The 16,037-nt window shown below is 51.9% G+C and overlaps 3 protein-coding genes across 7 annotated transcripts; 2 read left to right on the forward strand and 1 right to left on the reverse strand.

Moving 5' to 3' along the window:
- Positions 1-3: 3 nt before the first annotated feature.
- LOC123806036 (SLC35A4 upstream open reading frame protein) lies at positions 4-2,635 on the reverse strand. The gene is made up of 3 exons (XM_045819006.1): positions 2,235-2,635; positions 1,181-1,279; positions 4-589 (listed from the first exon to the last, which is right to left on the reverse strand). Exons 1-3 carry the CDS (start codon positions 2,247-2,249, stop codon positions 392-394), a joined length of 312 nt encoding a protein of 103 aa, XP_045674962.1. The 5' UTR covers positions 2,250-2,635; the 3' UTR covers positions 4-391.
- Positions 2,636-2,711: 76 nt separating this feature from the next.
- On the forward strand, positions 2,712-8,751 carry APBB3 (amyloid beta precursor protein binding family B member 3). Of its 5 annotated transcripts, none has more exons than XM_045818940.1 (13): positions 2,712-2,893; positions 3,163-3,326; positions 3,408-3,484; positions 4,262-4,322; positions 4,526-4,696; positions 4,790-4,917; positions 5,172-5,177; positions 5,330-5,444; positions 5,584-5,668; positions 5,920-6,003; positions 6,274-6,389; positions 6,520-6,711; positions 8,200-8,751. In XM_045818940.1, exons 1-13 carry the CDS (start codon positions 2,845-2,847, stop codon positions 8,428-8,430), a joined length of 1,479 nt encoding a protein of 492 aa, XP_045674896.1. In that variant the 5' UTR covers positions 2,712-2,844; the 3' UTR covers positions 8,431-8,751. The 5 variants fall into 5 exon arrangements, with proteins under 5 accessions (XP_045674896.1, XP_045674905.1, XP_045674916.1 ...); XM_045818960.1 differs by having other exon boundaries at positions 2,714-2,893; positions 4,526-4,672; XM_045818975.1 differs by having other exon boundaries at positions 2,754-2,893; positions 3,163-3,240.
- A 641-nt stretch (positions 8,752-9,392) lies between these two features.
- SRA1 (steroid receptor RNA activator 1) lies at positions 9,393-15,763 on the forward strand. The gene is made up of 5 exons (XM_045818999.1): positions 9,393-9,550; positions 9,677-9,802; positions 13,981-14,186; positions 15,083-15,191; positions 15,334-15,763. The coding sequence occupies exons 1-5, from the start codon at positions 9,526-9,528 to the stop codon at positions 15,528-15,530; spliced, it is 663 nt and encodes a 220-aa protein (XP_045674955.1). The 5' UTR covers positions 9,393-9,525; the 3' UTR covers positions 15,531-15,763.
- Positions 15,764-16,037: the final 274 nt, after the last annotated feature.

A 16,037-nucleotide genomic window follows, 5' to 3' on the forward strand; every position in this document is an offset into this window, starting at 1 on the left:
GCAAGGGGCAGTGAGGATTATGATATGTTTGGAGAGAATCAAAATATGGAGCTGGCTGTCAGGAGAGAAGAGCCGTGGTACATGGCCAGAGAGAATGCTAAGGATCACAGTCAACTGTGAACTCCACAGTCAGGGTGGGAAGAGTTCTGGTGGCCCCAGAAGCCACGGTCTTGGGATCAGTCCCATGGGGTTAGGGAGGAAAGGAGGAGTCCAGGGTGGTGGCTATGAGCCACTGTGCACCCTCTGCAGGAAAGGAAGCAAGGACAAAGGTGGCAAGAAAATGGGAGACAGCAAATGGGTGACAGCTGGGGAAGCCAGATACAGTGTCTGTGGTCGAGAGGTCCACCTGCAGGTCCCAGCTGCTCATCCTGCCTCCCCGTGGGATCCAGAGCTAGCCAGGCCCCTTGCGCAGTGACCGCAGATAGTCCCTCAATGTCTTCTCCACATTTGGCACGGCATATGCCTGAGCCGCGTAGATGCCGGTGCAGGTGCCCACAGCAAAGCCCAATACTGCGGATGCCCTCAGTTTGGCCACCACATAGCCGGCCAGGAAGCCTTTGAGGAATGGGGAGGACAAGAGTGAACCATCCTGTGGAAGAAGATTCATGAGAAAACTCAGTAGGTTCTCCCCTCTTCTAACCAGGAGCTACTCAAGCTAGGCTTACAATGGCCCACCACCTGCTCCCCCTTAATCTGGAAAGCTGTAGTATTCTCTCCAAAGACTTTCTCAAGGTTCTGGGGGCACAAAAAGAACCTAGGAGTTCTGATTACATAATCTCAGAACCCCAGGGTTAGAAGGCTCCAAACACAGAACCTTACTGCCACAAGGCAACAGAGAAGTCCCTGAGGAATCTGAACCCTGCTTGCTTCTCATATCCTGGCATGCTCTCCCACTACTGAAGCTAAAGGAAACTGCTTTCACCCCTCTGTTCATCATGCTATTTCCCATGAGAATTCTGCCTCTGTTGTTCCATCTGCCTGGAATATTTCTCCTCTCCTCTTCACCTTTTTAGCCCCCACTTAAAGAGATCCCAGTTCAAGTGTCATTTCCCCAGGGAAACACTCCTTAAAGTTACAGAGAACAGGCCCCCGATAACCATTTGCTCAATAGATCTCTACCACCCATTCAAAAGCGTATTGGGCAATGAAGCCCGGGGGTTGGGGTCAGAAGCAGCATTACCTGTCCCACACCACTACTGACTTCGTCTTCCACACGCTGCTGCAGGCGCTCCAGCTGGTTCTTGAGAAACGCCAGGTCCTTAAGCTTGGGCAGAGAATCCTAGGACAAGGGAGACACTGTCTCCAGCAGACTGACCTAGCCCCACCTCCTGCTCAAGTCCATCCATCAGAAGCTGGGATGGGGTGAGCCTGAGAAACCTCTACACATAATACCTTCCTGAGTTGACAGTGATAAAGGAAGGAAGGCACTGACAAGGACAGAATTCACATTGGGGACAGGAAGGGGGTGACAGATGGGATGTGCATCACTAATTTACAGGAGCTTTATATAGTAAGCAATGTGTAGGGACGGTGGGAGGGGCAGCGAGGGGACCTGCAATCAGATCAGGAAAGTACTAATGACATGACCATAAGCTATCTGGAAGTGGAGGCCAGTCTGTCCTGTCTGCTGAGTTCCAAGGTCTAATGCAGGGTAAATGTGAGTGGTGCCGAACTTCCAGGCCGAAGGTAAGAAATGGTCCGCGGCTTCTGCCGAGGTTTTTCCCCCTTGCCCCTTAAGGCCATCCCAAGTTGAATGTGTGACTATACACGCGTGTACGAAGGTAGGTGATGGGTAATGGCTGTTTGGAGGTGCGCGGGTAAATGAACGGAGTGACTCTGATGGCCCGTGAGTATGGGATTCAGTGTGTGCCCAAGAGAGTGGCTGACTGAGGGTGTGCCAGTGTGAATCGGGAACAACGTGTCTCAGGGAGGGAAAATTTCGAGGGCTAGGGAATGGAGCAGAGTGAGGAGTGTGTCAGAGTGAAAGGGTTCGAGTGTGTGTGAGTAACTAGGGATCGTGATGGTCCCCCTGAGGGGACAGCCAGGGGATCCCAAGCTCTGTTCACCTCGCGTAGCGCTCCGCCACTCTATTCCCCACTGTTGAGGCTGTCGACAGGAGCAAAAGGGAAAACAAGGGGCACCCCCACCCATGAGCTGCTCCAGTGTCGTCTTACCCCAGTTCTAAAAAGGTGTGACTACTACCCTGACTGCCGATCACCCCCATGGTCACTCACCTTGTCATCCGCCATCTTCCCCGCCGAACTTAGAGCGCAGGCGCAGCCCCGCCTCCCTTTTACCAAGCGCTAAGGCCATCATTACCTAAAGCGGAGGCACTTCCGGGGCATTTTTGGTAAGGGTGGACGCGCTTTCCTGGCGCCGGAGCCCAGGCGGTAGCCTGCCCACAGATACTCTCAAATGACGACTGCTGTCGTTTCCCACGCTACGCGAACGCGTGCGCGCGCATACGACCGGGGCGTGATGATCTCATTTGTGTGCGTTTGAACGCGACACTCATCCGCCGCCTGATGAGCTTGTAGGTGCGAGGTGGTGTCGGTGGGTGCGCAGGCTACAGTGCTCCTCCCCTGGACTCAGGCACGAATCGCGCACCGACTCTGGATCCAGACGCCTGTTTACATGTACCACCCCTTGGCGGGGGTTGCTGCTCCGCCCGCCCTATCTCATCACCCCACCCCTTGCCCCAGCCCCGCCCCGTATTTGGGCGGTGTCCTCGGGCTTCGCTGACTTGGGCGCAAAGAGGCTGGGCTTTTCGGCGCAGCTGCTCCAGAGGTCGAGCTGCACTGGGAGTGCAAGCAGGCGGAGGCCGGCAGGGACGCGGCCGGGGCAATGCTGGGCAAGGATTACATGCTGGCCATAATTCTGGTCAATTGCGATGGTGTGCACGGAGGGGCCTGATGGGAGGGAGCACCGAGAGGGGAGGAGGGAGCGTGAAGGGCTACCCCAAGGCTCAAAGGCAGGGAGGTGGGGAACGTCCTGGGGTGAGAACTGGGGTACAGACGAACCCTGATCTTTGTACTGTAAAAATTACCCAAGTTTGGGAGCCTGGGCCTCCAACATGAGTGTTGACAAGGTGTTTATGTGAACCCACGCCTGTGCCCTCCTTCTCCAATCCTGTGTTCCCCTCCTCATTCCGTGTTCCCGTAGATGACTTGTGGGGCGACCAGAGTCTGGAGGGAGAGCCAGGCCTGCCCCCTGGCTGGAGGAAGATTCATGATGCTGCAGGTACTTACTATTGGCATGTGCCCAGCGGTAGTACCCAGTGGCAGCGCCCATCCTGGGAGTCAGGAGATGCAGAGGGCCCATGCTCGGTAGGTGGAGGGTGAGGAGGAGCCCTGAGCCCGTGTGTGGACCTAGTGTGCCGCTGCACTGACCTCGTTCCCTCTCTGTAGAGGACGGAAGGGATTTGGGAACTTCGGCCGCCCAAAGGAAGATCCTTCTCCAGCCTGGAGAGCTCACTGGACCGGAGGTAACTGGGATAGATAGACCGGGCCAAATGAAAGGCTTGGGTGCCATGGCACTCAGAGATGCAGCTGGATCCACAGTCTGCTTTCCAACGCAGGTTCTAGACTCTGGCCCATGTTCTTGGCTCTCAGTATTTTGAGTTTTGTCTTTGTTCCTGACTCTGTGTTTTACCACATGTTTTTCTCCACATTCTGGGTCTTGACATATGTTCTAGACCCTGGCTGCTGTCCTGGCCTCTGTTCACGGAGTTTCCCATCCCATGTTCTAGGGTCTCTTGTTCTGATTTGGGGCTCTGGTCCACATTTTGGACCCTATTCCATGTTTGCAACTTTTTAAATTTTAATACATTTTAAAAAGATTTTATTTACTTATCTTTAGAGATAGAGCAAAGAAGAGAGAAAGAGAGGGAGAAAAACATCAATGTGCTATTGCCTCTTGTGCACCCCCTACTGGGCACGTGGCCTACAACCCAGGCATGTACTCTGACTGGGAATCGAACCGGTGACCCTCTGGTTCACAGGCTGGCACTCAATCCACTGAGCCACACCAGCCAGGGCCACATTTGCAACTTTTATTTTATGTCCTGTGTCCTGATTTTTTCTTCAGATTCACACTCTTTATGTACATTTATTTAATATACCCTGGGCCTTGCCTTTGTTTTATATTTGGGACACTATATTCTGGGTCTTGTCCCGCATCTACTGCCTATCAAGTAGTCTGTGCCTCACCAGTGTCCCTTCTATAGGAAGTATGGTCTCTTATCAGCTCTGCTCTGTTTCAGTAACTCCCTGTCCTGGTATGGTGAGGAATCCTACATCCAGAACATGGAACCAGGGGCTAAGGTAGTGACTTGGGCCTGGGGGTCAGCCCATGGCATTGAAGGGTCCCGAGGGAAAGGTCAGGGGTGGGATTGGGCTAAGCAGAGATGCTCGGGGTGAAGGAAGGGTATACCAGACATTTTATATGTGTGGAGCCTGTGGTATCTCCTACTCTACTCCACCTCTACTCATTTGGTGCCCTTCTGCCCTTTCTCCCAATCCGTCAGTGCTTTGCAGTCCGCTCTCTGGGTTGGGTAGAGGTACCCGAAGAGGACCTGGTACCAGGGAAGAGCAGTATCGCAGTCAATAACTGCATCCAGCAGCTGGCCCAGACCCGCAGCCGGAGCCAGCCCCCAGATGGTGCCTGGGGCGAGGTGAGCTGGCCAGCCCTTCAACAGGTGCAGCCCTGGGTCTAGCAGAGGTAGATGTCTCTGAATCATCTGTTTCCCATGGCAACCACTTATCTCCAGGCTGCGCTCTGTCCTTGGCAGGGCCAGAACATGCTAATGATCCTGAAGAAGGATGCCATGAGCCTGGTGAATCCCCTGGACCACAGTCTGATCCACTGCCAGCCTCTGGTGCACATCCGTGTGTGGGGCGTGGGCAGCTCTAAGGGCCGGTGAGGACTCCTACATCCCTCCAAGTGAAAGTTGCTCCTTCCACCCCACCCTGCAAGCTGTTCTCCCCACTGATGCTGATCCCTTGTACTTGAACCTCTGGACACAGATCCTCTGACATGGACCCAAGCTCTGTCTCCCCTGCCTGGTGCAGCCCTAGTTGGGGAGGGTGGGCCCAGCTCAACAGGGACAGATGGGGGACAGCCTGAGAGGCTGAGCTGATTCTCTTCTGTGCTCCCACATGCTTCCGGAATAGTGACAGGTGAGTTGCAGCCGGGTGCCTTGAGCCCCAGCCTTGACTTCTCTGTCCGTCCTTTCCACATCCCTTGCCTGACTTTCTAGGCTCCTCCTGCAGGCATTGCAGGCCCCTATCCCTATCCAGCCTCTACCCCAGCCCCATCTCTGACCTGCCAGGGACTTCGCTTTTGTGGCGGGAGACAAAGATAGCTGTATGCTCAAGTGCCATGTGTTTCGCTGTGACGTCCCTGCCAAGGCCATTGCCAGTGCCCTACATGGGCTCTGTGCCCAGGTAAGGGCCAGGAGTTGGGTAGGGAATGTGGGAGGGAGCTGGGTCTGAAGCTGCCAGGGAGGCTGGTGCAGGGTGGTATTGGCTCCCTTGCCTCCATTCCCCTCTCCCCGTGCCTCAGGCTACCTGCACTGTGTTTCAGATCTTGTCAGAGCGAGTAGGGGTCGGTGGTGATTCCTCTTGCTGTTCCTCGGACGCCATCTCCCCTGAAGATCTGCCGAGGCAAGGTATGAGGAGGGAGGTCTGCATTGCAGCAACAGGCTGTCTAGGTGAAAGCTGGGGAGGTAGTCCTGGTTACTTAGTACTTCCCTGGAGATACGGGGCCTCTGATGTGTCCTGGTCCCGGGAATCCCAAGCCCTGAATTGGAGGTGCATCCATGGTCTTTTCTTCTGTCTTATGCTAGCTCCAGCTCTCTCAGAAGGGTGGGAAAGGGGTAGTTGAGACAGCACCTGGGCCAACATGCTGTATATGTTTCAGTGGAGCTGCTGGATGCCGTGAGCCAGGCTGCTCAGAAGTACGAGGCACTGTACATGGGGACCCTGCCAGTCACTAAAGCCATGGGTGAGGACTGAGCGGGCGGGGGGTGGGGGGGCTGCATGGGGCCAGGGGAAGGTGGATGAGGTAGGCTCTACCACTGTTTCACAGCGTGCTTCCATGGCCCTGTACGGCCTGGGATGTACAACCTTTCCCAACTCCGGATTCTAAGCCCAGCGCCAGGAATTCTCTTCCCATCTCTCTGAATTCCAAGTCAGGGAGATGGGCCTAGACACTCCCCGAAGATTCTTTCCTTCTTTACGTCTGGGAGACACCATGGTGGACATGTTTCCCCAGGAATGGATGTGCTGAATGAGGCCATTGGTGTCCTTACCACCCGGGGGGACCGGGATGCCTGGGTCCCCGCCATGCTCAGTGTGTCCGACTCTCTCATGACTGCTCACCCCATTCAGGTACCAGAAGGTGAAGTTGGGGGTTGTGGAGGGGTGGGCAGGGCTGCTGAGGGTCACTGCTTGCTGCTAGAAGAGCTCAGTGGGCCCAGCCTCTGCCTGGCCCTCTGGTGACTGGGCCTGGTGTGGGCAGGCAGAGGCTGACGCAGAGGAGGAGCCACTGTGGCAGTGCCCTGTGCGCCTTGTGACCTTTATTGGTGTTGGCCGCGACCCGCACACCTTTGGCCTCATTGCTGACCTGGGCTGTCAGAGCTTCCAGTGCGCAGCCTTCTGGTGCCAGCCCCATGCCGGGGCACTCTCCGAAGCTGTGCAGGCTGCTTGCATGGTGAGTCAGGGCTGGGAATGGTGGGTAGGGTTGCCCTGCAGCTGCTTCGTCCTGGTGGCTGGGGCTCAGGATTGGCACCCTGTCTAGAAATCACAAACCAGTGATACCAGGGCTGACTGTGGTTTAGAGTGTTTCATTTGGTCCTCATGCTGTTTTTAATAAGTTTTAATGAGGTGCCAATATTTAAAGGCCAGGACATTTCACACAATAATTGCTATTTCTTTTTTTTTGGTTGTTAAATATCAGAAGCTCCGACACTGGGTCCACATGCATAAATTTCAACATTCAGCTGGAGTTGTGTAGGGCTGTGCCCTGTAGGGTGGGCATTGTCTTTCCTTTTTGTCTTACGTAGGTTATTTCCTGGTGGGCATTTGAATGTGGAATGCTCTCACTCTTCAGTTTACTCATTCACTCAACGAATACGAGTGCCTGCAGGAAACGAGGCACCGTCCGTGACCCTGAGAATTCAGTGGTATAGAGAGCACAGCCTTAGGTTAAAGTGGAGACAGACCAGAAGGAAGTTGTACACCAGAGGATGATGGAGGAGAAGGTCCATTCAAGGGTTCAAAAAGTCTACTTAAAAGAGGTGATAGGAAATTGAGAATTGAAGGTCTAAGGAGGAAGTTAGCCAGGTGAAGAGGGGTAGGACAGGAGGTGTGCCGAGTCCAGGGAGCTTCAGCTCTGAAGCTGGGACGTGATAGCGGGTGACAGTATCCGAGGGACTCCAGCATCTGTGGAGTGCTAGGGGAATGGAGTGAGAGGTGAGGGCAGAGAGAATGGCAGAGACCAGGTCATGGAAGAACTTCTAGGTCAGACAGGTGATGAGTTTATTTCATCCTGAGACACTCCAAGCCATGGAAGGGTTTTGAGCAGGACAGTGAAGTCAGGTTTGTGGACTGGGAAGGCCACTTAAGCTGTAGTGTATGTAAAAGGTTTGGAAGACACAAGAAGACCATTCAGGACCCTCTTGAGTTCAAATGAGAGAAGGTTGGGGCAGTTGCATTGGGCATGGAGTTTGAGTTGAAGACCCTCTCCTTGCCTAGAGAATCCACCTTGCTAGGGGTGCGCCCCTAGGGTCATGAGAGATGGAGAGTTGGCATGGTGGTAAGACGTGGTTTAGAGTACAGACTCTGCAGTCAGACAGCTAGGTTTGAATTCCAATTCTACCATTTTCTGGCTAGGCGACTGTGGGCAATCCCTCAATCTCAGTTTCCTCATTTGTGAAGTGGGGATAATAACACCTGATAAATAGTTGGGTTGTTAATTTTTATACAAAGCATTTAGCACAGTGTCCAGCCCCCCTTAAGTGCTCAGTAAACATCCAGTTTTATGTTCTTGTTCTTGAGCTACCTGGGAATGCAGTAGGGGCTCTGGATGTAGTGGAGCCTCATATCAGACTGAAGCCTTGGCCAGTCCCCTGTCCTGCCGAAGCTTTCAGGGAACCTGAGGCAGAAAGGAGCTGGATCCTCACGTACCCATTCTCCCTAGGTTCAGTACCAGAAGTGTCTTGTGGCCTCTGCAGCTCGAGGCAAGGCCTGGGGTGCCCAGGCCCGTGCCCGCCTGCGGCTCAAGCGGACCAGCTCCGTGGACTCCCCAGGAGTTCCCTTGCCTCTCCCCGTGCTCAAAGGAGGGGTTGGGGGTGCAGCCCCTCGAAAGCGGGGCATCTTCTCTTTTCTTGATGCCTTCCGGCTGAAACCCTCTCTGCTCCATATGCCCTGAATCGATTTGGGAGGGCTGGGGAAAGAGGCCCTGGGTCCGTGCCCTGATCTGTTCCCCGTCATTCTCCAGGGGCCTGCAGCCTCTCACCCTTTGGAGCCTTCTCTGCCTGTCCTTCCCACCTTGTGCACCCTTTATTTATTGCCCAATTTATTAATTGTTTATATGGATGGCTGAGAGGCCCTGCACCACAACCCAGGACCCTGGCTCTCCTTTCCCTGGGTCCCTGTGTTCCTTGCCCCTGTCCAGCCCTGGACAGTTGGCTCTACCTCAGCAACACTTTATAGCAAAATCAGTATAAATAAAAATCCCTCAGTGACCTCACTGGGTGTGAGTATGTTGGGCCTGGGACAGGGTTGGGGGGTTAACCTGTGTGACGTGTCTGTGTCTGTGCTTGGTGTTGGTGGCTGCCTGTAGTCACATGAGAACTTGGGTGTGATGGAAATCTGATATCATTCATTCAACAAATATATTTTCTAAGGTCTTCTCTGTGCCAGGCATTGGGGATGTAATAAAATAGGGTTTCCACTTTCTGAGACTGTCAGAAAGGGAAAGAAACAAGAGTAAAACAAGATAGAAGACAGTATGTAGTAAAACTAGGAGATCTCAGAGGGTCGTGGGAGCTCAGATGAGACAACCTTGCCCAGAGCGGTACTAGGCTTCCTGATGAGTTGACATCTAAGTGTAGAATTTTGTATTAATAATCAACCCTAGAGGATATACACGTAGAGGAGAGGTTAGGGGTGGGGTTCTAGAAATTGGTCTGGTTAGGTCACGGAGGGGCATGAGTCGGGGCCGGAGCTTCTGGCGGTTTAAACTTGCTCCTGAGAGCAATTGTGAGGCTTGGAGAGATTGAGGGTACTAGGGCTCCTAGAGCGCCGCCTCCTGCAAGACAGCCGAGCCTCATTTGGTGCCTTGTGATCAGGGCCGGTCCCATAGACAGTGGGTGCAGGTCTCCACCACCGGCTGCCGACGGTACTCCGCTACAGTCGCATCGGACGGCGCCAGGCAACCAGCCGGAGGGCGGTGCCCCCGGCTGCGTGGACGCGCGGCCGCCCGGAAGTGACGCGTCGCCCCGCTGGCTCTGCGGAAGTGGAGATGGCGGAGCTGTACGTTAAGCCGGGTGAGAGCGGCAGCGGGCTAGGGTCACCGGGCCCTCCTCTGTGCCCAGGCCGGAGGCGGTGACGGCGTGGGGTGCGGACCCTCCGGCTCCACCGGGCCCGCTTCACACTTGTCCTCCCTTCCGCAGGCAACAAGGAGCGCGGTTGGAACGACCCGCCGCAGTTCTCCTACGGGCTACAGACCCAGGCCGGGGGACCCAAGCGCAATCCGCTAACCAAGAGAGTCGCCGCTCCCCAAGATGGATCCCCCAGAGGTGCGTGGGGGCCCTGGGCGCAGAGGCCGGCCGAGAATGGGCGGTGCCAGGGATAAGCTTGTTTCGAGGGGCCTGTTTGCTCCTCTGAAGATTCCGTGAGAGAGGTTGGAGCCCAGAAAGGGCCACAGGGCAGGTTCTTTTCTGAGCCTCTTCTCTGATGCCCAGATCAATAAATAATACGTTGGTTTCAAGAGAATCTTTCTATGCTTTCATCCAAGGTGATCTCATCCAAATCTGTGGTTTTAATGTAGCTTTCGCTCTCAAATTATTTTCAAATTTTATTTCCAACCTAGATCTCTTCCCAGAACTCCATAGCGGTATATCACTTGTCTGTTCTACATCTTCACTTGACTATATAATAAGCATCCCAGACTTAAGATGTCATTCATGCATTCATTCACTCGTTGTCATCCACTGAGCACCATCTATGTGCCAGGCACTGTTTGAGAGAGAACTAGAACAGCAATGAAGACAAAAGGGTTTCTGCTTTCATGGAGTCCACACTGTGTAGCTTTGGAGACACACAAATGAAATAGTGGTAAGAGATCTGTAAAGAAAGAAAACAGTGACGTGAGAGTGACCAGGTTGCTAAGGTGTCTGAGGGGCTGACATTTAAGCCGAAAGGTGAATGATTAAAAGCTATCTATGCAAAGGTCAGGCACCAGAGCACTCCAGGCATCGGAAATCCCTAGTGCAAAGGCCTGAAGAACAAGTTTGACAAGGTCAGAGACTGAAGGAATACCTAGTGGCCAGGGCACAGTGGGCTAGGGATAGAGATAAGTAGTAGTAGTAAGGGGCCAGATCATAGTTGGTTTGATAAACCAGGGTAAGGAGTTTGTGTTTTAATCTATGTGAAGTTGGAAACCATTGCAATGTGTTTTTTTTAAGATTTTATTTATTTTTAGAGAGGGAAGGGAGGGAGACAGAGAGAAACATCAATGTGCAGTTGCTGGGGGTTATGGCCTGCAACCCAGGCATGTACCCTGGCTGGGAATCGAACCTACGACACTTTGGTTTGCAGCCTGCGCTCAATCCACTGAGCTACACCAGCCAGGGCTTCCATTGCAATGTTTAAATTAGAGGAGGGCTGCATTTTCTCCTGAGCAGTTCCCGTGCCAGCGGGTATGGCTGTGGCCCTGAGAAAGGCTCAGGTTCAGCTCTTTAGCACCCTTCTATTCTCCACACTGTAACCCTGAAGAGGAATGGTACAAGCTAGGACTTCCTAACCTTGGCTCCATTGACATTTTGGGCCAGATAATTCTTTGTGGTGCGGGACTGTCCTGGACACAGTGGGGTGTTTGCAGCATCCCTGACCTCTACCCACTAGATGCCAGGAGCGCCCATCTAGTCAGGACAGCTAAAGGCATATTCAGACATTTGCCCCACAGGCAGAATCTTCTCAGACTGAGAAACACCGATTTACATTTTTAAAATGATCACTGTCTGCTGTGTGGAAGAGTATAGGGAAGACATGGAAAGTTAAGAGGTGGTTATGGTAACAAAGGCAACATTTAATGATGATTTGCACAAGGGTGGGGGTCCTAGAGGTGGTAGGAATTGGATGGATATGCGTGGGATATGTTATGGAGAAAGTGGGTAGGAATGAGTGGGTTAGGAGAAGGAGAATCACTGTAGCTTGAAGAACTGGCTGGTATTTTCACTGATCAGAAGACGGGAGAATAGTGGTTTTGGGGCCAGGGGGAAAGCAAACTGTCTCAGCTGTGTTAAATTTGGGCTGCTGTATTGGGGAGAGGTGTAGGCCAGAATTACAGAAATGAGTCACTCTTGTGTGGATGGTATGTGATGTCAGGAACTTGACTAAGGTAACCTAGGGGAGAATGTGTGGATAAAGTCCTAAAGAAGATCCAAGCCAGAACCCTAAGGCTCTGTAGCATTTCAAGGTTGAGTAAAGAAGGAATTAACAAAGGAAGGTGAGAAATAGCCAAAGAAGTAAGAAAATAATTTTCTTTTGACAATGAGTAAAATTTAGTCAAATTTTGTGACTCAACTGTGATGAACACTGCTGAGAGGTCAAGAGAAAAGGGACCGCTGGTTTTGACATACAGAGTGATCACTGATGACCCGAAGAGCGGTCTGTGGAGTGATGAGAACAGAAACTCGCTAGAATGGGCCGAGAGGGGGATGTGAAAAGACAGAGAAGTGACTAAAGGCCTCTCATGGAAGAAATTCTACTGTAAAGCAGAGATGAGAAAGGGGGTGGAGTGCCTGAGGACGGAATGTGAGGTAAGGGAGGGCTTTTGTTTTTAAAGCAGTATACACCATGGTGGCTTTGTGTGCGAGGGTCGGGGGTGGTTCAGTCAACTGGGAGAACTGAGGGTGCTGGAGAAAAGGGGTAGTTCCAGGACCGAAGGCTAGAGAAGGCATGAGAGGCTGGGTGCAGAGTTCACCTGGAGAGATGGCCTCTGATCTCAGCAGAGACCTTTCATCTGTTGGAGGAGGAAAGTGGCCACCGATGTGGGTGTGTTAGTAGAACTGGTGGTGGGAAATAGGAGTTCCTGTTTAATGACTCCTGTATTCTCAACGAAATAGGAGGCAGAGTCAGGAGTAGAGAGACAGCAGGGAAAGGTAAAGAGGAGAGGGAGGGGGTAGAAAGTTTAGAGATGTGAAAACGGGTATTCCAAAGATTGGGAAAATGAGGTGAAGAGGACTTCCGAGCAGTGATGGATACCTTTTAAACTTTGTAGCCATGGATTTAAAGTGTAACTCCTCGGCAGAGTTGTATTTTTCCTCCCAACAAGTGCAGGCAGGTTGGATTTACCAGAACAATGGGACAGTGGGAATGGATAAGTGAGGTGAGAGTGTTGATAAGGGAGTGATTTTTACTGCCCGGTTAAGCCTGTGTAGCTCAGCTGGAATGGTGGGAGAGGTGGTCAGATTCTGGAGATGGTTCAGTGGTGTCAAGAAGGTGGCAGAGGGGAACAAGAGGCCAGACCGAGGTAGGGTGGAAAACATGATCACTGGAGGTGAGGAGGGCAAGAAACCAAGAGGACGATTCATTGTCCATGTGGATGTTGATGCCTAGGAGTAAATTGTTGATTTTTTCTTCTCCAGTCTTGTCTCCTTCTGTAGTGGTTCCCCCATCCCATTACTGAAGTCAGAAACCAAGAGTCATTCTTGACTCTTCTCCCTCACGCCCAGTCCACCAAGTCCTGTGCTGTTTCCTCCCAAATCAATCTGACCACTCAATTTTCCCTCTAGTCTTTCACGCAAGTCTGTAGCAGCAGCTTTTCTTTCCAGGACTACTGCTCCGTTAACCTACCAGCTGGTGTCGCTGCCTCCACTTGTGACCCAGCCTCACTGGTTTTTCACAGAGTATACGGAATTTATGTTTTGACTCTTCCAGCCTCCTGGGTGCTGCCCTGATCTCTACCTAGTATTCGTTTCCTTTGGCTTGTTGTGGCCACAGCTATCTCATTCATCAGTTCTTAACTTTGTGAGCACTTTTTGCTACACACTAATCGAGCCATTGTACCTGTATTCTTTTCTTTTTTTTTTAAGATTTATTTTTAGAGAGAGGGGAGGGGAGGGGGAAAGAGAGGGAAAGAAACATCAATGTGAGAAACAGCAATAGTTGCCTTCTTGTAGGCACCCCGACCAGGGACTGAACCCGCAACCCAGTCATGTGTCCTGACTGAGAATCAAACTGGCGACCCTTCGCTTTTTGGGATGACATCCAACCAACTGAGCCACACTGGTCAGGGCGGTACCTACATTCTTATGCATCATTGCAGCTCTGTAAAATAAGTACTTACAGTAATATGTCCATTTTACAGGAGAGGAACCCAAGCCCAGGTTAAAACTAACTTGCCAAATGTCACTTAGTTGTTGGCTGGGATAAAATCAGATGGCCTTCTAGATAGGTCCCTCTGTTCCTCTTTATTACTTAATCCATTTTATTTCTTTGTAGCACACAACATAATTTGGTGATTTTCTTCCCCTTTTCTCTAGAATTTAAGCTCCGAGGTCAGAAACCTTGTCTGTCTACTCTTACCTCTGGTGATTTGCAGATTGTCTGGCACATAGTAAGGACTTCATAAATACACATTTTGAGTAAGCATTGTCTTAGAGTAGCCCTTCTCAGAAGGGATGGAGTTAGGGTTGAGTTTACCTACTTCAGCAGTTGTTCCTGTTTGTCTGATCCTGCTTTACCTTTTCAGTCCCCACTTCAGAGACTTCTCCTGGCCCCCCCCCAATGGGGCTTCCACCTCCTTCAAGTAAGTCTTCCAGGCCCCCAGCTATGGGGACTTGTCCTGCCCCCACTGTGGAGCCCACAGATTTGCCCGTCACTGAGTGTGAGACTCTGCTGGAAGATGTGCTGAGACCTTTGGAACAGGCATTGGATGACTGCCACGGGCACACAAAGGTAAGCCCTGCCACTCCCATGGGGTGGGGGGGTTCCTATGGACAGCCAGATGCAGGTGTGGCTCTTAACCTTTTCTGCATTATAGACCCCTTTGGGGTCTGCTAAGGACTTCCCAGAAAAAATGAACACAGGGTTTCAGGAGGGTTCAATGGACTTGTTGTAGGAACAAGAGTTAAATTCAAATCCCTTTAGTGATGGACAGCCTGATTTTCATACCTCTAGGACCTCTAGGCCATTCAGAGCAGACCCTGCTGATTTTGTGCTCAGGGAGGGAAGGAAACCCTCATTTTCTTTTAAAAAAGATTTTATTTATTTACTTTTAAAGAGAGGGGAAGGGAGGGAGAAAGAGGGAGAGGACCCTCGATGTGCAAGAGATACGCCTGTCAGTTGTCTCTTGCACGTCTACACGTAGGGACCTGGCCTGCAACCCAGGCATATGCCCTGACTGGGAATCAAACTGGTGACCTTTCGGGTGCAGGCTGGCATGCAATCCAGTGAGCCACACCACCCAGGGTGAAACTTTTCTTATCTGTAGTGTTTAAGTTCTCTGGAAGCAAGGGATCTGAGGAGTCTTAAAGGAAAGCAGTATAGTAATTTTCACTTCTTTCATCCTTAGTTTTTGTATTTGTAAAGTAGCACTATAAAATGAATTTCTGAGGGCCCAAGAAACAGGAAATTTTACAATTCTAGCTGTACACAGCTCTTTTCTTAGAAGGAGATCCATAGGTTTCATCAGATTCTCACTGGGGCTTCTAACCTTTGGGTAAAGAACCAAAATGCTAAGATTAGGCATTAAGTTCCTGGGCCAGAGAAAGAAGGTGCTGCCTGTGTGGTGCTAGGTTTTCCCTGCCCCTGCTGGCTGGCAGCACTGACTTGGAGGGGTTTCTGTCTCTCAGAAGCAGGTGTGTGATGACATCAGCCGACGCCTGGCTCTGCTGCAGGAACAGTGGGTTGGAGGGAAGCTGTCAACACCTGTAAAGAAGAGGATGGCTCTGCTGGTGCAGGGTATGGGCAGGTCCCTGGGTATAGCCTAAGTCCTCATCCTTTCGTTGTTGGCTCAGCCAGGACAGGTGGTGGGAAGGGAGGAGTGGGAGCTGTCTTTTGCCCAGACTGCATGCTCAGTCTCTCTCTCTCCCCCCCTCTCCAGAGCTTTCAAACCACCGGTGGGATGCAGCAGATGACATTCACCGCTCTCTTATGGTTGACCATGTGACCGAAGTCAGTCAGTGGATGGTGGGAGTTAAAAGGTTAATTGCAGAAAAGAGGAGTCTGTCTTCAGAGGAGATGGCTACAGCCACAGCTGAGGAGAACCAGACCACACCAGGTGTCCAACAGGACCCGTAATCCTGCGCCAGACTCACTGCACGCCACCTCCTACGACTTGGCGTGGGAGGCCTTATCTCACTGGACTTCCTCTTAGCGCTTGGGAGACTGTCTGCCCCATGGGGGTATTTGGCTGACCCACCTATAGGGGAAGAGGTCCCACCTGGGCCACAGGGAGGTTACTTGTTAACACTACCATTTGCATTTCAATAAAAACATCTCCGTGGTGGGCCCTGGGTAGGAGATAAACCTTTCCCATGCCAGACTGGTCACTTCTGGCGTTAACTGTCCTGCTGTGTGCACCTCACAAACCTCTGTTCTTCCTCCATTCATCATGAATGGCCTTACTGGGAATGACCAGATTACTGACTGCTACTTCCCCCTAAATCAGAGCTAAATGCACACTCCTTGCTGGGTTGAGTAACCCTATCTTTGTATGCTTTCACTTCAGCATGAGAACAGAGGTTCAAATAGCACAGGGAGCATTTTCCCTCAGGAAAGGGAGCCTGCCTTGTCTGCACTGAATCA

Source organism: Phyllostomus hastatus, unplaced genomic scaffold, assembly GCF_019186645.2.
Source record: "Phyllostomus hastatus isolate PE091 unplaced genomic scaffold, TTU_PhHast_1.1 phas_contig_150, whole genome shotgun sequence".
NCBI lineage: Eukaryota > Metazoa > Chordata > Mammalia > Chiroptera > Phyllostomidae > Phyllostomus > Phyllostomus hastatus.